This window comes from Mastomys coucha, unplaced genomic scaffold (genome assembly GCF_008632895.1).
Source record: "Mastomys coucha isolate ucsf_1 unplaced genomic scaffold, UCSF_Mcou_1 pScaffold13, whole genome shotgun sequence".
Lineage (NCBI taxonomy): Eukaryota > Metazoa > Chordata > Mammalia > Rodentia > Muridae > Mastomys > Mastomys coucha.
This window is the reverse complement of record NW_022196895.1, coordinates 40359617-40380912: the sequence shown is the minus strand read 5'-3', so window position 1 is coordinate 40380912 and position 21296 is coordinate 40359617. Positions and strand designations below refer to the sequence as shown.

At 41.4% G+C, this 21296-nt stretch overlaps 1 protein-coding gene across 1 annotated transcript in view; it reads right to left on the bottom strand.

Moving 5' to 3' along the window:
• Nucleotides 1-40: 40 nt before the first annotated feature.
• The window catches only part of Dcp2 (decapping mRNA 2), a 41363-nt gene continuing 20107 nt past the window's right edge, over nt 41-21296 (bottom strand). The window contains exons 5-11 of the mRNA XM_031365614.1: nt 17492-17644; nt 17285-17397; nt 17093-17200; nt 13416-13551; nt 11224-11334; nt 8601-8652; nt 41-7498 (exon numbers count right to left, since the gene is read on the bottom strand). Coding sequence (XP_031221474.1) covers nt 7335-7498; nt 8601-8652; nt 11224-11334; nt 13416-13551; nt 17093-17200; nt 17285-17397; nt 17492-17644 — 837 coding nt within the window. The 3' untranslated portion in view covers nt 41-7334. The remainder of the gene's footprint in view (nt 7499-8600; nt 8653-11223; nt 11335-13415; nt 13552-17092; nt 17201-17284; nt 17398-17491; nt 17645-21296) is intronic.

Sequence of the window (21296 nt, the reverse complement as noted above, 5' to 3'; positions counted from 1 at the left end):
TAAGACTGTGTCAGATCAAAAGAACAAGAAAACAACAAAATTCTCACTTATCACCAATTTTTATTTGGCTGTCTTCACATACAGCATAAACAGAAGGTTCTCTATTGAAAACAAGAAAAAAAGTAAAGTTTCAGGAAGTCTACTGTAAGCTAGGAGATAGCAAGCAGTTTCCTAGCACATCAGGAGTGTCGGAACCCAGACTTTCTGCCCCGTGGAGAGCGCGCTTGACAACAGTTACATAGCTGAGGACTCTAGGAGAACAGTGAATTAACTGCTGCTGCCTGAGAGGCAGGGACAATGGGACTTCCTGCTGGCAAGTCTGGTTCTGGCTGAAGCCTAGGAACGGCTGCGCTTTACACGTGTGATTTCTCTCTCCTGCTCACCACTGCACTCCAGCTCAAGAGCCAAGCTGAACTGAGGTTAAGGTGACATTGCCACAGGCCACTTTCATCTCTGAATAAATTCTACCTTCTATATTCCTATGAATGCAAACAACTTCTCACGTTTATCCTACACATGCCTAACCTTTTTGGTCCAGAGTAACAACCTGCAATAACTAAGTAACAGCAATGACTTACAGCTACAGAAAGAAGTAAACAGAACAGAACCAAAGGTAGAATAGTAACTAACTGTGCCTAGGCAGCCCAGTTTATGGGTAATTTGTTACAGAATTGGACCAAAGCGCACAGTATTTGACAGAAAGCCGATGTGAGCAGCCTTCCATCCCTGTCAGTGCATTCTTTAAGGTACATTTTTAGCGAACTTAGTGTGGATCACATTAAAAAACTTTTAGACGTTACAGCACACTTTTTCTCAGTGGAGAACACAGGTGTCAGTCACCCCACATCTTTGGAAGGGCAGTGCTCCAGCATCACTAATTTACATAACCGAGTCACATCAATGTAGGTGAAAGGCAGTTCCAATCATTCGTAGACACCAAACTGGGTGGGGGAGGGGAGCACACTAAATAAATGCTGCACTAAAGGATGCTGTCTCACTACAGTGAACCCAACAAGCTATTCTGGGGCTTCCTTTTTGGTTTCCCTAAATATCTGACTAATAACTACAATAAAGCAAATACTTTCATATTATCACAGACATAATTATGTAAAGGGTTTGTTTGCATCATCTTTCTCCAAATAAAATATAAAAAAAATGGCTATAAGTCTGGCAAAGATTCTAGGTTAAATCATTTCATATAAGACAAAACCAATTAATGAAGAAACAAAGTTTACAAATCTACTTATTCTAAAGCCTAGATTTTTTCACTGAACATTGTATCATTAATGAAGCAATTTCACCAAAATTCATGTACCAGCTTTTTGTAGCTTCTATGACTCAGCATGTTTACAACTTTCCCAGACACAGTTAGAATTAATTAGACTGTTTGAAGATTACACTGTTAAGAACATCAGGTCTTCAAAGCATAGTGTAAAGTACTACAAACCAAAGACACAATGCATAAAAAATATCCAAATCTTAACCACTCTCCTACCCATGCTTCCTTTTGTTACACTTACCCCACCCCCACCCGTCCCCCCCTCCTGCCCCCAGACAGGGTTTCTCAGGGTAATTAATCCCTGGCTATCTTGGAACTCACTCTGTACTCAGAGATTCACCTGTCTCTGCCTCCCAAGTGCTGGGATTACAGGTGTGCATCATCTCTACTGGCCTGATTTAAGACTATCTGAATTAAAAGAATATCACTTAAAATAGCTAAATACATGAACATTCATGAAGATTCATTACGGTTTCATTGAAGCCAACAGATTAATTGAATTATACATAGGTCTAGTAAGTCAATACTCATTTTTTACAACTACCATAATATTTAAAACTTCTCAGAAAATATAAAAAAGTTTTCAAAAACTAAAACAAAGTTGATGGTTTTACCGTTTTGCCCTATTTGCTTAATTGAAAAAAAAATTTACTATTTATACAACAGACGTGAATTGTCTCTTGTCCTAATCTGAAACAACACATAAAATGAAAGGCTCAGCTCCTTGGAGTCTTGCATTTGACACTAAATAGTTACTTGTGAGACATTCAAACATAGCCTAAAATGTGCTCCACAGACATCAGTGATAACGCAGATTCCTGCAGGGCCAGCACGCTTTTCCAAGGCACCGTGCACTCATGCATCCAAGTCCATTGCCGTTCATACCCCACAAGCATTACTGCATCTCCCCGCCACCCGCCAGCATCAGTCACCAACCTCTGCTTGCATTCAAGCTTCTGCTGAAGATTGCAAAGGCCGTGCTAAATGTCTTAAAGTTTGAGAAATGGCTTTAGAAATGTACAGTTGTATCCCAAATGCTTCGCCAGTCTAGAGCTACTGTTTTACATTTGGATCAAATAATTAAAATTAGAAAGTGCTCTACCTTCTACTTCAAAAGCTCACTATCCTAAGAACTGAGTGTTAGGAAATGCTGCCCATGTCATTCTAAAGCTACCAAAGAGAACCTCGACGTGTTTTCTGTGCTCCCACAGAATTTCACAGCTATATACATTGATTTGAGAGAACACAGCCCCTTCTAGCTACTTGAGGCTCAGGAGTTAAAGTAACAGCAAGTTCTCATGGTGTCAGATATATTCGAGACATAGCACAAACAAAAAGCCCGAGGGTTAATGAAACAGATGCTCACTCGACAAACTAGTAACAACATCAATAAAAACCACAACCCCCACAGCAGACACATTTACCTCTCACTAAAGAGCCCATGTCCACAAGGACGACCAAGTCACACACTGACACTCCTGTGGTTCCTTTTCCAGAGAGCCCTCAGTCAACGCTGCCCAACTGGTAGTAGCACCTTGGGGTGAATTCCTTTTAAACTATGACCCAGAGACAGAATTTGCCCCTCTGCTACACTAAGACCCAAGATTAATGTAATCTCTTTATGGCCGGCTTCGAATTAGATATTCCACTCTGAACATGTCTGAAAATGAAGCCTCTGAGCTTTAACACAAAGATGTAGACAGGGAAAACCCAAACAAACAAAGCCTGACAGACTAAGTCGACAGACACGCCCTTCTGTACACTTCTATCAGGAGGGTGGGCCGAGTCTTCACTTTCAATGGCTGTAGAGTACTTTAGTGACAAATGCTCTTTTTCACAAGGAGACTGCTCCCGCACTTCCACAACACTGCGCAGCAACACTCTGGGCTATCTTGTTATCTAACAACAGAGTGGTTAAGAGCTCTGGCAGAGGACCTGGGTTTCCATTCCCAACACTCTGAACTCCAACTCTGGGGGAATCATCCAACACACTTTTTCTGGTCTCCTTGGGCACCAGGCACACATGTGGTATACAAACAAATATACAGGCAAAACATACATACACATTAAAAAGAAATTAAAGTAACAAAAACCAAACAAACCCCCCCCAAACTCAGAGAGCCTACAGCTCAGCAGAATCAACACAGAGAGAACTCAAACACTGGTCCTTAGGGTGAAAAGAATTCCATTAGCATTCATGGATTGCTTGGCGATCACACTTAGAAAACAATACTTCACCAAGGAGTAGAAAATGCCTGGGCCGAACTGCACAGCTCAGCTGTGCTTGGGCAGGCACTGGCCACACTCCTCACCTGAACATCTTTCCTGAAAGCACTCAAGTGTCAGAATGCGCAGCAGTTTCTTCCTCACTCTGCCCCGCAACTGTTGACAGTCTGTTCTTTTCAAGATCCTTTCCCACAACACACTTGAAAATGACAATATCCTTATGACAAATCTTATACTGCTGATCTCAATCTGCCTTCTGACACAGGCTTCAGGAGTGACAATTGTACATATATAGAAAGAAAGATGTGGAGAGGCCTACTATAAGCCCATTTCTAGGCTTTTAAGAAACTATACAAATGTATTCTTGAAGTGTTAGGACACCAGGAACCAGCCATTCTAGCCCAGCTTTACTGAGCTCTAAGGAGTAACACTACATACACAAAGGTGAAGAATACCATTAGACCTGGTAGTGGTGTCCTTTGTTGATGGTCAATTCTAGTTATAACACGTTTGAACCTCTTTTCTCAATAATAATAATACTACACAATCATCCAACTCAAAAACAGGAGGAAGAAGTATTAATGAATACAGCCACGAATAATAATACAAAGAAAATACTGCCTCAGAGAACATGGACACAACAGCTATCATTAAAATCTCTAACGCGGCACATAGCAAAGGCCAAGAGGCATAGGAAAAAAACCTGTCCAGCGAATTATCATTTCTAGGTCCCACTCTCTCCTTATTGTTGAACTAATGCTAGAGAAACAGGACTGGTAATGAATTTGGTAATGAAATGGTTTTTTTTAATGCACACAGGTGCCAGTCCTTGACATTTTTAGAAAACACAGCATTTTATAAAGGAATCTGATTCCTATAGTCATTCTCTTAGATTTGCATTTTTATTGACATGTAAATTATTAAAACCCCCAAAAGAAAAAAAGCATAGCCAAGTCTTACAGCATAATATTAATCTGCTATATAGCTCCACTATCTATATTTACTAATTAGCATTTAATATAAAAATAATGATATTCAAAGGTCAAAGCAGCAAGCAGTGACCACAATCCCTCTGGGCAACTATCTTTCACATATTGGTTCGAAAACCTAGTTAGATCTTTCAACGCGTCTCACCAATTTATTCAAGCTATCAGATCTATCAGGTTATTCCAGGCACTAAGTGCTCATGCCTCAGGATGGAACCTCTGTTTGAAATCCTAGAGTCATTCATTCACTATTTCTTAACAAAATCTTACAGGAAGTATGTAAACTGTATCTTTTGTCTCTTTGAGTACAATAGTTAAGGACAAAGTTATTTAACATTCTTCAAACCATTTAAGTTATACATAAAAGCACCTACAAACTTAAACTTAAAAAGATTCACAGTGCACTGCACCTTGGAACACATGCAGTTGGATCCTAAGGATGTTTAAAAGTGATTTCAAAGTCTCACCTCTCAAACACAAGTAATAATAAGGCCAATGTATCTACTGTTCCATCTAGCATCTCTAAATGCAGCACTACACAGAAGCACATTATTGCATATTCAGCATCTTTACCACTAGATCCTATGAAGAAATGCTAACATAGCTCAGAGAAGAAATCCAGTCCTGTGCTAAATATGGTCTCTCAGATAACCTGTACAGTGAAGAAGTAAGTACACTGGACGTACATTAACAAGGACACCAACTTAACATTTTCTGCATAGTTGAGTCACATCATACATACAAACTTTAATTCCTCTCTCAACATTTCAGACTGTTGAGAGACCTAAATCCTAAATTTATCCTAACTGCATCCCAACCATACCCTTGCTTTGTTCCACAGTGCGTTAAATGAAGCAGCACATCTTACAGTCAACCACTTTAAGGCCCACACCTTCTGCTAATTGATTTTGCTCTAGTATTTGAGAGCTGAGAATCCAACCTCTACAGGCACCAGAGACTGACCGAAGAATCTCAATCTCTCAATCTCTCTCTCTCTCTCTCTCTCTCTCTCTCTCTCTCTCTCTCTCTCTCTCTCACACACACACACACACACACACACACTAAATGGTTTCTAGATGACAGTCAGGGAGTGACAGTGGCCCACTGCCAGGCAAGCTTCAGTTTTCACTCCCTTAGCCATTTAACAGAAATCTGGAATGCTGGGACCAACTATAAATATGGCTCAAGAAGACCCAAGCAAAGCAGCTGTATTTCTGACAAGAACAGTAAGGGCTTCCAAACACAATCATATAATGCATTAAAAAGCAAAGGTCACAGAAGGATTCACAAAGTAGTCGCATAGAAGATTCCAAACACACTGTATCACTGTGAAGTCTCCCGCTTAGCACCGAGTGACACTTTCATTAATAAATATAATTTCTTCTTTAAAATCAGTCATTTAAAAGCTAAAGCAAAGTAGTAATACCAAGTGAATTCCTTACAATAGCCCTTCTTTTTAAAGTTTCATGGGATTAGGTAGAACCCCAATTAAAAAGGCTACATCTACAGAATAAAGATTTCTATAGTAATATTTATAAGCAGAGATATACTTTGTGGATACCACTTGTTAAAACCACACACAACAGATGCACGTGTAACATGCACTCTAACAGCCCACTCCACCCCAGGACAGATTCTCAGTGAGGTCAGGTGTAGCCAAAATCGTATTGCCTTCTTAAAGCTCTGGTGATTGTCCTCAACAACAGGCGATCCTCTGCAAAATGGGTACTGTCACCAGTGTTTGGTTTAAGACTTCTGAAGGAGCAAAATACAAAATACATTCCTAGGTGTGATCTAAGTACATTACGTCCAGGGTCCCCCAGTGACATGCTTTATTTACTTGTACTGGGTAAATTGCAGAACCCCTTCTTTCTCACTTTGTAACCCAGGGGATTCAAGATACTAAATTAAAAGCATGCCACTCTGGTATTACTGCAAACTGGAACCTAGTATAATATCAGCTTACACAGATAAACACTGCGATGCAATATGGAACTAAGAATGTAGTTTTCCACATAGACTCACAACTAGAATATGCATATATGTTTCACGCGAGCATAATCATGGCACAATACTGAACAGACAGACGGAGGCAGATAGTCAAGGCACGCCCTGGAGAAACGGCCAGCTGCTCGCTTCAATGCTCTCTGCTCCAGCACCCACAGGTTTTTTGACAGCAAGCATCACAGCTTAGCATTACAGCATCAGCTGCACACTGACTCCATCTCTCTTCAGGCTGTGGGCGTGGTCCTGATGAAGTGCTCAAGGTTTACTGTGCAAATGAGTATGGTTTTGAAGACGAGGTACTAAATGAACTGACAAAACTCCAGTTAGAAGGGTAAGACTCTCTCAGTGGTTAGAAGCAGAGAGATGAGCAAACACCTGCATCCTCACGTCACGGTTCAGCTCTGATGCTCAGTTCATTGGTAACTGGGGTTTTTAAGTTCCTTTTACAGTTTTCAATAAACAATCACTAAGATGAGGAGGTGAAGCACTCCTATTGCCACGACTACTTGCTGATGATGCAATCAAAACAACTCTTGATCAGAATATAAAACAAAACACAGTCACGCAAAATAAGGGAAAGACAAAAAAAACACAAGCAACTAAAACTTGGTTCCAAACACTGAAACGGTAAATCCATATAAAAAGTTTTAACTGCATTTACAGTGCAAACTTGTGTTTCTTTCTAGTTTCTCTTCTGTACAGAAAAATCTCTTTAGAAACATTGCCTCCCTGCATTTCTTTCATATACCTGAGAAAGGTAAGGCTTGAGGAGACACCCACTCACATGCCATAGGTCTCAGATCAGGTCGTGGGACTTCTGCAACACACTGGCTGGATCAAAGATCCAAGATTTTCATTATAGCATTTTGGTCAAACTTGAAACTCAGAAAGGTTCTGGAAGAAAACGGGAACTTGCAATGTCCATTGCACGCTACAGAATGTCCCTCAGCATGTTCTCCCAACGGGTCTTCACCAGAACAAGGCAAGTCACATGCAGCATCTGCTTAGGAAACAAAATCAGTAGACAGTAACTCAGAAAGTTAGCCAGACACTGCCTTTCACCCACTCACAGCAGGAAACTCAGGGGGACTGCGTGCTTCCCATAATCTGACTTGATCTTAAACATCTCAGCTTGGGAGTCAGTGGAATCTCTTACTGTTTATTTCTACTTATTTCTATTAATTCATGTTTTTAGCCTACCATTTAAGACCCCTGCTTTTAAAATGGGTATATTTTTAGCTCTTATATTTGTATTCTGTGCCATAGTAACCAAAGCTTCTAGAGGCTAATATAAAAATTACAATTAAAAAAACTGTAAAGATTAGAAGTGTAGGAAAATACAGTTGAAGTTACCAAGTTTTAATAGATTAAAACAGAAAACCTCAAAAGCTTTTTGACAATCAGTCTTAGCAATGCCTTTTGGATACAGTACCAAAAGTCAAAAGAAACATATGAAAACACATCAATTCTAAATGCTAATGGTAGGCCCCGTGTTTAAAAGGCAAGCATAAGCCAGGTGGTGGTGCGCACACCTTTAATCCCAGTACTTGGGAGGCAGAGGCAGGCGGATTTCTGAGTTCGAGGCCAGCCTGGTCTACAGAGTGAGTTCCAGGACAGCCTGTGCTACACAGAGAAACCCTGTCTCAAAACAGAACAAAACAAAACAAAACAAAATAAAAATTTAGTTTCAGTCATAAAATATAAAATAGAGATTTAAAAAGTATTTTTCTTCTTATTCTTGTTTAAAAAAACAGATGAATAAAAAGTTGCTTAAGTTGACCCCATTACCTAGAGAGGCAGAAGAATGAGGGGCCTTCATTACCACATTCCCCACTCCCCTAGCCCAGAAGCCATTGTTCATGACATTTATTTATGGGGACCCAGGGCCTGACAGTTACAAAAGAAACAGGGCATTCAACACAAGTGATGTTATCTGGACCACTTATTAGTAATTCCTTCCAGTCAGTTTCTACCAAGAGAACGTCACACATGAAATCTCTGCAGCATGTAGGCAGCTTCTCCTGCGTACCTATCACCTCCACTGAGCCCCCAATGTGCACAGACCCTGTCGCAGGGCAGATTTGACAAAGGAAATCGCTTGCCTGTCTCGAAGGTGTCCTGAAGCTTCCGTGGATGCAGCTTCTTTTCACATTTCTATTAGAACAAACACATGGACAGCACAGTCTCTGGTTACTCTTACTTACTAAAGCTCAAGAGATACATGATCAAACATCTCAAGAAGAAAATTAAACTAGGAATCTAATCATCATTCCCAGCGGGTTTTGATAAAGCCTAACTTTTCAACAATTTGTAGAACATATAATGGCCATGAACACTACCGTGTAAGAGCTTCCCACCTTGGCACACGACTCTTCCACAGCTCCTCTCATTATCCTAGTGCTAGGAATCAAACCCAGGGCCTGCTGTATGCAAGGCACGCATAGCTCTGCAGTGAACAGCATCCCCCAGTCCTAAATGCATATGAGCAACACTCCTTCCTGACAAGCGAAGACCACTACTGTCACTTCTGCTGACTCAGGGCAATCTACTGTAGAGCCCCACAATGCTGCACCATTATAATACCAACTTCTTGGAAACTTACATCTTTTTCCTGTTTTCATAAGAGAGTAAGGGGAGGAATTTTGACATTTAGTCTCTCGAAAAATAAGCAAATTTTCAAGTTTTACTTTGTAAAAACAAGTAGCAAATCTTACACTTCGTCAATGTACTCAGTAACACAGCACTCAGCATTCGGCCTTTCCATCTCTGCCTGGGGAAAGGCTTAACATATTTTAACAGCTGTGTGGGATTTGGAGGACAGTGTGTGCCGTTAGTGTACTTAGTAGTGAGTTAGAGCCCAGGCTGGCCCTAAACGGGAGACTCACACTCCTGTCCGTGATTTGCAAGGCTGACCACTGTGACCTCTCACAGACCTCTCTGCTTTGTATTTATCACTGATTTTCCTTTAGAAGCTTAAAAATGTTAGAACAATTAAAAACAAAACAAAACACCAAAAGCCTAACAAGCCAGCAAACCCCCAAGCTAGAAACGCCCACTACAAAGAGCCCACTTCATACCCTGTCCACTAGCACACACGGCCCTTCCTCATCTACTCACACGTCTGCAGGATAATGTAGAAAGAACAAGAAAGACTAAATACTAGGGCGTAGAAGCCTTTAAAAAAAAAAAAAAACAAAACTCAAAATGTTCCAAACAAATCTCAAAAACAAATGGCACTTTTTAATGAGTTAAGTTTACACAGTAACTTAGTAAGAGATATTGGCACTGCATTATCATTAAAGAAGCATTTTCTAACTTTTGTTAGAAGTCTTAAGAATATCTATTGTTGATTGTCTTGTTTTTGGTAACAAATAAAAACGTGAGAAGTCTGACAATAAACAGATAAACCTTAGTTTGCTGGTGGAGTTGTTACACCCAAGTCAAGTAACCCTAGGGACTAGGTGTGCTAGACAGTTTTACGTCAACTTGACACAAATTAAAGACATTTGAGAGGAGGGAACCTAAAGAAATGCCCCAATAAGATCCGGTTGTAGGCAAGCCAGTAGGGCAGTTTCTTAATTAGTGGTCAGTGGGTGATGTTATCCCTGGGCTGGTGGTCTGTTATCTATAAGCAAGCAAGGTGAGCAAGCCATGAGGAGCAGGCCAGAAAGCAGCTCCCTCCATGGCCTCTGCATCAGCTCTTGCTCCAGGAAAATCCAACATAAAAATGTCAAGACTTTAACGGAAAAGATCAGTAAAGATTCTAAACTCTCTTCTAGAGAAAACTTTCGCTGAAATTTTTAACTGGGGTGTAAGGATGGATTATAAAACCAGATGATCTCACAAAAGAAGCTGTGAATAGAATGGTGTTGATCACAGCTGAGGAGCATGGACCATGGAAGGAGGGTGAATTATGGCTATAAAGTTATAGCAGGATGTGTTGTTAACCCAAAAGCACCACGATGAACAATAACAATATAAACTGTGTTTCAAAAGCTGGACAAAAGCAGTGTCAATTACTGTGTTCCTTATACCCAGGTTGGCCTCAATGTCAGGCTTCATTTCTTCAGGCCTTGCCCTCCCACAAACTGTGCCAGCATGTTGGCATGTTTCACCATAAACATTACACGATATATCCATATATTGAGGCATGTGATATCCCATAAATATCTATAGTCTTATGTATCAACTAAAGTATATAAAAAACCAAGTATAACACCTCTAAGAAGATTTATTTGTGTGTGTGTGTGTGTGTGTACGTGCGCGCGTGTGTGTACCACATGTGTACAGATGCACAGAGAAGCCACGAAACAGCACTAAATCTCAGGGAGGCAGAGTCAGAGGCACATGTGAACTGGGCTTGCAGCCTCTCAGGAGCACCAGGTGCTCTCAGCCACACAGCCATTCCTCCAGACTGATGAACAATGGGTTTTCAGGAAAAAAAAAAATGCTAGTTTCTATTATAGTGTTTTCAAGGCTTTAGAATTAATGTAACTAAAACCACAGAAGACAAAGGTAGAGGGGTACCTGTAATTAAGAACGGCCAAAGAGAGTTGTAAGCTTTAGTTCCTGAAGACAGTAGTGTAGAGTTAAATTTTATAAAATCCTATTGCTAAAAATCAAATAGAAGTAAGAACTGAACCAGCATTACTGTGTCTAGACAATGCCTGCTTGGGCCTTAGAAACAAGAGCTGTGTACTGGGCACAGGAGCACACAACTCTTACCATCAAGGGATTCTGTTGCTTTGCTGGCTGACCATGAACTCCGTTCGCCCTCTTCTTCTGATTCGGTGAGTCTTGATACTGTTTCCTGCCATTCCCTCTCATATTTTGATTCTGTCAAAATATGAATAAAAACAACTAACATGTAAATCTATAGTATAAACCACAGGAATATATATGCATACATATATAACATATGTTATAGATGTTTATCTCGATTGAAGAGTTCATAAAGCACCATCTGAACATTTATTTTCTTAGAAGACTGCTTTGTGAAGGATCATTCTGTGAAAGAGGAAATAGCAAATATATCTTTCCCTAAGTCCTTTCCAAGCTTTAGCCCATGTTTACTTATAAACTGCTTATAATAAAAAAAACATGGTGGGGTACAGCTCAGAAGTAAAGTTTGTGCAGGGCATGAGGCCACAGAGTTAAAACTCCAGCATGAAGATAAAAGAAGAAATGGAAGGCATGGCAGAAGGCAGAGGGCTGTGGGAGACAGAGCGGGAAGAGAGGCCAGGGCATACATGAACACACACACAAGGCTTCCCTCCTCATCATGCATGTGGATGGAACTGTGTCAGTATGTGTCAGTGTATGGGACTGTGGGGCAGTGTATGGAACTCGGCGTCAGTGTGTCTGTGGATGGGACTGTGTGTCAGTGTGGGGCAGTGTTATGGGACTGTGGGGCAGTGTATGGAACTCGGCGTCAGTGTGTCTGTGGATGGGACTGTGTGTCAGTGTGGGGCAGTGTTATGGGACTGTGGGGCAGTATGGGTGGCAGTCAGAGAACATCACGGCAGACTCTCTTTTTACCTTTGCACAGGTTCCAGAATCATACTCGGGTGTCAGGCTAGTACAGGAAGTATTTACATGTTAAGGCGTCCTGCCAGCCCCACAGTTCTTTATAGTATAAATTAAGCAGTAGGCGCGATAAGTTAAACTATAATAAGCAAGTGAATGCCATCGAAAGGATAATCTTTTACAAAACAAACATTGGTATTTTAAAAACTTGGGCTTTTAGTCTTAACTTCAGAGTTTGAAGGTCAGCTATTTTAGAGAATGTGAATAATGAATGTAACTAATAAACACGTTTACCTTCATTCCACCTACTCACAAACAGAAAACATGGGGGAGCTGCTGAGACAACTGGCACCAGTCACTGAGGGAAATGAACTCTGGAGAGCTAAGATCTAGGGAGGTCCCGTGCTGCCACAACATTTTACTTCTTCAAACCAGAACCTCTGTTCCAAACAAAAAGGAACAGAGGAACCTGTGAACTCTCTACTACCTGCAGCCATGATGACCCATCCGAGCAACAGGACATGGAGCCACACGAATTTTAGACCTTTGTCCCCACCTTATTTCACTCAGCCAATGTCTTCAAGGATCATCTAGACTGTAGATGGCTCAGAATCTACTCTCTGAATGATGCTGGGAAACTCTCTGTCAGAGCCCTGTTTTCAGTTCATCTGTTTATCTATGTAGGTGCAGAGTTGCTGAGTCAGGTGGTAGAAGCACACTTGTGGGAAGCCACCAAGTCGTCTCATAGCACAGTTACTTCCGAGAGCACGGCACAAGGGCACCTGTTCTCTGTACCCTCACCTACAAGGATGATTTTCTGTGTGCTTGGTTTATTATCACAGCCATTCTGAGGCTTTAGCTGACTTGCATTTTCCCAAAGACAAACACTGTTAAGTTTGTCTGTACTTATGGCTACCTAAGCCTTCTTCGGAAGTGCCTGGTCAAATGTCTTAAAACAGGATTGGGTTTTAACAGAACGTTTTGGTGGCTACTATTCTTGAGGCAGCAATCTAGAAACTAATAAAATGCTCCTTAAGTGCAGAATAGATGACCTGTGGTATAGTCACCTACTGCATGACACAGCACTGAAAACATGTTATAACATACTGTCCCTTTCCCTATTAGTCTTAACTCAGAATTGTCTTAAGACCTTTCACCGGTGGACACATTAAAAGGGCTCAGGCGTGACATCCCACTATTTACCACACTGGATTTATTCCAAGGCCATGAAGGATAACGAGTCTCCTGTCTGTTCCAGTCACAAGCTGGAACCCTGGATGACATGTCAGCAGTTCAGAGCTCCACTAACTGCTACGCACAGTACCTCGGCCGACAATGATTGAAGCCAAAAGATCAGAGCCTCTGAACAAGTTGCAGGGTCGTTCCCTTACCTTTGCTTTGAAAAGGTCCGACACTTCCGTGTGGTTACTGTGCGGCTTCTGCTGCAGCGGCTGCCTGTGCTTTACCCACTGGTCACTTGGAGAACCTTCAGGGAACAGCTGCTGGCTGTGGCGGAATTTTGTTCGACTACACCAACATTTGAAAAATACGATGAGGTTATTTTTCTTGCAGCTCTTTGAAAGCCTTGATAGTTTAACCAGCCCACCGTGTGCTTTACTTTTCAGTGCCTACCTCCCCACTGTATAAAGGCTGATTTTTTTTTTCCCCCAAGACAAGGCATCTCTGTGTAGCCCTGACTATCCTGGAATTCACTCTGAAGAACAGGCTGTCATTAAATTCAAGATTCACCCTCCTCTGTCTGCTGAGTACTGGGACTAAAGTCATGCACCACCACATCTAGCTTAAAGCAGAACTTCTGACCGTTTTTGATAGCTATATTTCCCCCCCCCCTCCATCTTTTAGACAAGTGAGTGGTATTAAAAAATATTTCTTACATTAATAATCCACCATTTTTATCCCAGGCTTTTATACAATCCCCTCCCTATAAGTAGCTATATTCTTAAAGTTTAAAGAGAGTTCTTTCTACATTTAGTTGAAGCAAAGAAATGTATGTGGACTTTTCTTAATAGGATAGAAAGCACATTCTTTCCCGATGTCTCAGGAAGGGATCTGTAGGGTGGTTATAGACCCTACCAGTGTTAGATGAGATCTGAGAAACTGGGTTACTTTTAGAGCACAGCTCCTCAAACCACGAGAGATTCAAAGCACTGCAATGGTAAAGACTTCTGAATGTGGAAAACCAGGTTAATGCAAAGCCTGGTGCGCACTGAATTGGAGGTATTTCTGGGATACTGCATCACCTGACTTCACAGCAGCCTTTGTTCTGAACATGCAACATGCACACTTTGTATTGAGTGTGGCATTAGGCCAGGAACACCACAGAACACTGCATGGAAGACCTCTGCTTAGACTAAAATATGTTGTAGGCTTACTATGTATGCAGTATGGCTTTGACTCTTACAGAAAGAGAATGGTTTTGCTACTGAATGCAAAGACTCCATGTTTTCCTACACCCCCAGATGTATGTTTCACAACAGTTCATCTTTAGATTGTTTTCTGTTAGAATGCTTCACCTTGGCCCTGACAGCTGGCTCAGGAGGTAGAACCATTTGTTGTGCAAGCCCAACCATCTGAGTTCAAGCTTTGGAACCCTTAAGTGGAAAGACAAAGTGACTCCATGAAGTTGTCTTCTGACCTCTACAGGCTTGGCTGCCTGCACACATGTGCACACGCGCACACAACCCCCCGCAACCCCCCAGAGAGAAGAATGCTTCATTTTGAATGAATGCAGCAGCCTGAGATGCCTACTTTAGTTTCATGAAAATTAGTTAAATGAATCTTGGCTTGGAGTTAGGACGAAAATTTATAACAACTTTGACACAGTCCTAAGCATTCATCTTCTACTTTGCAGTGTATATTTATGTACACGAGGCAGTGTTCTGAACACTGATGAACAGATATTAGGAAGCATGAGTCAACTCTGAAAAGTGTTAGACACATGATCTGTATCATGTCTGGCAGTAAAAATATTTACCTAGACTTAATTCATTTTTCTTTTTTTTTTCCTTTTAAGCCAGGGTTCCTTGTAACTGTGACATTTCTAGCATATCACAAAATATGACTGAAATAAATACTGCCTCTAAAGACAACATAGGAAGCAGCTGGAGTGAGCAAAGCCTCTCTATACTAACAGCAGCAGAGCCCTGCAGACTAAGAGTGCCCCAGGCGGACTGGCGGAAACCTTCTCAATGATGAACTGTCTCCATTAATGACTTCTTGGTGATATTTGCTTTCTACTCTGGGGTCCACTCTTTGTCTTCCTGACTTCTATTTCCATACTGTTTCTCTTATTTCTATTAGCAGTGCCTTGGTAATAATAATACTTATAGATTTTAAAAGACAGAAATGATTCTTTTTTTTTTTTTTTTTATATTTTTTTTTTGAGACAGGGTTTCTCTGTTTAGCCCTGGCTGTCCTGGAACTCACTCTGTAGACCAGGCTGGCCTCGAACTCAGAGATCCGCCTGCCTCTGCCTCCCAAGTGCTGGGATTAAAGGCGTGCGCCACCACCGCCCGGCTCCAGAAATGATTCTTAAGGCATTTAATCCAATTTCTTTTCCTCATAAAGCTAAAAGAAATTAATTTTACTTAGTTAAAATTCATTAACCATAAAAATAGTCTATTCATATTGTCTTCTTTTCAAATTAAATTCCTAGATTAAGAAGACCACCAAATTGGGGAAAAAAAATGTAAAACAATAAACAAACCCACAACTATGTCAATATAAGTTATAGCAAGCTGCTTCTGAGAACATAAACTGCCGGGCAGTGTGGTGCAGGCCTTTAATCCCAACACTCAGGAGGTAGAGGCAGGTAGATCTCTGTGAGTTTGAAGCCAGCCTGATCTACAGAGTGAGTTCCAGGTCAGCCAGGGCTACACAGAGAAACCCTGTCTTAAAACAAAACAAAACAAAATAAATAAAACAACAACAAAAAAGAAAGAAAAGAACATAAACTAAGGTCAGTGAGAGGAGGTGGGTAAAGGTGTGCGGGTCCAAGGCTGACTATTACTTAGTTTGATCCCAGGAACCTATGTGGTAGAACAGAACCATTTGCAAAGCGTCCTCCACACACACACCATGGTATACACACAGCTATAATCAAAATAAACAATTTTAAAATTATACAATATGCATATTTTTTTGTTTGCTTTTTGTTGTTTGTTTTTTGAGACAGGGCTTCTCTGTGTAGCCCGGGCTGTCCTAAACTCACTCTGTAGAACAGGCTGGCCTCGAGCTCAGAATCTGCCTGGCCTCTGTCTCCCAAGTGCTGGGACTAAAGGCGTGCGCTACCATTGCCCAGCACAATATGCATATTTAACGTTACTTCCCAAGTCCGTCCTAAGTTCTCATCAAGCAAATGTTCCTGACAGTTCACACCTGCATACTTACTGGCCCTTCCTCATATCCCAGCCGACAGCAAGCTGGGGAGACAGGTATCCCAGTCTAGTTGATAAAGTACTTGCTGTACAAACGAGTGAAATCCCAGAACCCGTGTGAAAAAGCCAAGTGTGATGATGTGTGTTTGTAATCTCACAGCTGGGGAGGCAAAACAGGCATCTATATCCTTGGGAACTCTAGGCCAATGAGAGACCGTTTATCAAAACACAAACTGAATGACACTGGAGGTTGACCTCTGCCCTCCTCATTTGTACTATACACATGACCACACAGGCAGGTGAGCATACACATTCATATGCATACAAATTCTGTCATCGGCATCTCTCACCTTCTGTGCAACAGAGATTGCAATATATCCATTCAATCACCTCCAGAAACTAACTTATCACTAATGTAGGGTAGTAGATATTCAACATCCATTTTTTCCCTTTTCCTAGTGTTCTAAGCCATTGGTATCCTCTCAAGTGTACTATTTTAAAACGTGCCCGAAGCAACTTCACTCCAATTAACCCCTTTCATCTTATCAGCAACTTTTAAAGCACAACAGAGCTTCTAAGGAGGACTCTTATACTTCTCTGACTCAAGAAGCAAGCTGCTACTACACTAAAAGCCACCAGAAAGCCACACGCTGATGAACAAACTTCTTTACCTCAGTTTTTCCACAGTGGGTCTAGCTGGTGTGCTACCAGCTGAGGAAAACCCATTGTCACTGTCCGAGGAATCTCCAAATCTTCGAGACAGCCAGTCCCTTAGTGGTCTATGGAAACATTTAACAATTCATTTAAAAATTTTTGAAACAGCAGCAGTGAGACCAGTTTTGCAGTTTAAGAAAGGAACATACCTGATAAAGGGGATGGCCATAAAAAACTTATTAGGTGCCAAGCCAAGCTTGGACTTGGGAGTCATATCATTTCTATGACAGGGCAACTTCTCAATGGAGAACCACTCAATATTCTGAAAGAAAACAATTGCATTTAGTTGAGTACAATCAAAGAGTGGCTAACACCAACTCCACAGCGACCTGTAAACATTCTCAACTCTCACATACCCTAATTTCTCTTCTGGTCTTGGGGTTAAATTTTGTGTCTTTTGGAACTCCTGGAATGATGTACAAGCGAGCAAGCTGGTCATTGATTCGAAGCTCAATGTAATCATCCTTACAGATATAGTCTTTTATATCAAAACCAGTTTCCTCGAAGACCTGGAAATAAATGTTGATAAAATGTTTGATTTTTAATCATTAGAGGCTGGGGCAAAAGGAGCATGAGTTCAAGGACAGCCTGTAATATAGTTGAGACTTGTATCAAAACAAAACATAACAAAGACATCAGGCTAAATCTAATATGTAGCTAGAAAATTAGGACCAAGCTCCCCCCTTATGCTAATACAAGTAAAAATTAGACAGATCAAATGGTGATAAACTATAGGCAAAGGATGAATAGCAATCTGGTTGTGAGCCAAGACTTAGTCGGTACTCTGCTTTTAGACAGAGCTTTTCTATTGTATTGTAGTACCACCAAGTGGTAGAAGGACTGGCTGCAACTCTAGGACACTTAAGTCAAATACACTCAAAAAGGCAACAGCAGGAACTCAACCTTAACCATTGCTAGGTTGAAACCATTTTGACTGGATTTGAAAGGTGCGGATCGGGTAGTAATTAAGTGTAAATGTGTATAATTCTGATCTTGTTTAAGAAAAGACCCTAGCAGCTCTCTGGACATGTACAGGAAAGCCCATGTGGACACGCAGCTGGAAACTGAATTCCAGTAAATCTGGAAGATAGCCTGCAATGAAACTGGATTAGCTGTAGCCTCAAGCTCGAACCCCTACTCTCCATATCTGCTAAGAAGTAAACTTTGGTTGTTCAAGCTACCCAGTCAACTGTATTATTAAGTCAGCTCAAGCACACTAAACAGTAGCATTCCAGCCAACTGCCCAAACTTTTAGCTCTTTATGACAAAGGTGATCATTTAGAAATCAGGATTAAAAATCAAGGCCTGCCTTTAAAATAATCTACTGACAGGAAAGCCATCTGCCCAAGGGGATACTGTGTGGATTTAGGCCAATGCCTCCTTCTTTAAGCTTCCATAACCATGACAGATCAGTTACAGGGGACCCAAGCAGATGCAGCAACTGGAGAACCCAAGTCCAAGGCCCATAACTGAAAGAAGCAGAAGCAGCAGCCCAGGCTGAGGGTGAACAGCAATGTCAAGGCCGAGGAGGCTGCAGCACTGCGGTGGAAGAGACCCAGGAGACAACCGCCTCTTGTCGCCACAGAGATGAAGACAAGGTAACCCTGTGACGCCAGACTGGACATCCACAAAATTCTGAACAACTGGGCGGAAAACAGATGGTGGCCCATTTTGTTAGGAAGCCCTCGTGGAACTACCGGCCTCAGTGAGGCTCGGGATCCACCAGTAGAGAAAGCATTACATTTTCTCTCTATGCTGCTGGGGGTCCCTTCCGTCCTGGAGTAGCAAGCCTTGTTTTGCATACACACTTGGTAGTTATCCAGGACGTCATCATTTTAGACTCTGGACTGTCTCCCTTTCCAGCATGTTCACGATACATGTTCCAACCATGTATCAGTGTTGAGCTTTTCTTTCTTAGTCAAGTAGGAAGCAAACAACTCTAAAGGAATTAAGTTTTCCCCTTAAACTTTCTTAAGTTAGGGGGCTACGTCTCTGAAAGAGTCGTAAATAGTTTTTTGTAGCTTGTATAAAACAGCAGGCTGAGCTAGTCGTTCACTCTACAGTCAGAACATTAACAGTAAAGCCTGTCTGGGTGCTGCTCTGCTCCCATATTGTTTTTATAATTTTCTTTTACTTTATGTGTATGGGTGTTTTGTCTGCATGTACATCAGTGCACCGCCTGTGTGCAGTACCTGCGGAGGCCAGGACAGTGTCCTGGGATGAGTGACAGACAGCTGTGAGCCGCTGTGGTGCTAGGAAGTGAACTCAGCTTCCCTGAAGAGCTTTCAGTGCTCCTGAGGGCTCAACTGTCTCTCCAGTCCCTGTTCCTCCAACTCAGAAAAGCTAAGCACAACTACATATACTTTAAACCCCACAAACTCCTTCTGTTTTCAAAAGATTTACCCACTTGCAAATATTTTCTGAGTGCCAGTAAAGCAGCAGTCCAAAATGTAGATGCAGCCATACCACCAGGGAGTGCTTGGCACCCTAAACAAGACAAGCAAGGAAGCCCGGAGACACTGTGGTGTTCACAGTTCACAGGCTAATTGCCCTTCTCCTACCTGTTAGTGACTCTTGACAATACGAACCTTGTCAGATGAAGGGTGTGAGTGGCGACACTGGACACTCCTTGGGTTCTGAGGTTCTCGCTCAGTTTTGTAAGTGGAAGTATTTAATCTTCCCTAAGGAGGTCCATTTACACAGAAAGCCGATACCACACAATTTAACCTAAATTTCTACTTACTGAAGGGCCTTTCTAGAAGCAGACATTAACAGCCATGAGGTGGTCAACTATCTACAAAGCTACACGTACACAATTCCTTTAATTGTTCTTATTCTTTCTCCTTAGAAGCAAGCTTTATGGTTAAAGGCATAAGGATATAAAAGGCAGGTTTTTTTCATAAACCATTGAATGGCATCCTCTATCCTCTATAGAAAGCAAAGAAAAAGCTCTTAGGGGAGATGGTAATTCCTTACCACTCCAGCTTTCTGAACTTTGTTTACCTGGTACTGGAAACTGAACAGACAACATCATAACCCCGAGGCAAGCATTCCATTGCTGGCACATTTTGCTCCTAGCTCTCTCTAGTAGTTTTAAGAGCTACTCAGCTTTTATTTATTTGTATAGGACTATTCTGTCTGCAAGCTTCTGTATATACCATGGATAAGCTGTTTAATCCTGAATTTAAAATGTAGTACTTCCAGTTATGCTTTCAAATGTAATTCCAAAGTTAATAACCACTAATCCCTTTTCCAAGGTACATACATGGGCTTTAACACAAAATTGTACTGGTGTGTTACTGTACAGTAACTTTTTCTTGTTGTGTGCAGATGTAGATGGCAGAGGAAGAAGTCAGGTTTCCTGCTCTATCAATGCCTCACTCTCTGAGACATGTCTCCCATTGAACCTAGAGGCCAGCAAGCACTCCGACAAACAGTTACTGGCAGAAGTATAGCCATCTTATGTGGCTTTGAACTCAAATCTTTATGTCTTAGCATAGTGCTCTTACCTCCTGAGCCGTCGCTCTGAGCCATCTCTCTAGCCCACAACAGCTTCCGTAAAGTCATTCTACACATGTGCTCTCTGACCATACTCACAGCCTGCATCCTCCCTTTCCTCCCCAGCTCCCCTTGGCATTTTCAGTCATTCCCTGAACCTCACTTTCTTCATGTCATATATATATATATATATATATATATTTATTTATGTACACACACACACACACACACACACACACACACACACACACACACATATATATGCATACATGATTTAATGGATCAACATAATGTCTAGGGTTCCCAAAGAGAGAGAATGTATTTGCCTTTCTGGGACTGTCTTAATATGATGACCTCTAGCTTCAGATGATGAGATTTTGTTTCTTGAATTGACATTGCCAGCACATACATAAAAGCTGGGTACATACTCCAAATTATGTTCTCCTGCTTGGGCGGCAAGTATCTTGCACAATTAGAATTTTAAATCCCAGTCATCTGAAGAACTGTAACTTCTTCAGTAATAAGCTATACCCAAACTAAAACCAGGCAGTAAGCATCACTGTATCAAACAGACCACCTCAAAAACAGCTCAGAATCACATTTCTGCCATCTTCCCCTCAAAGATATTGCTTTTGGCTATGGACTCTCCTTAAAACATTTGAG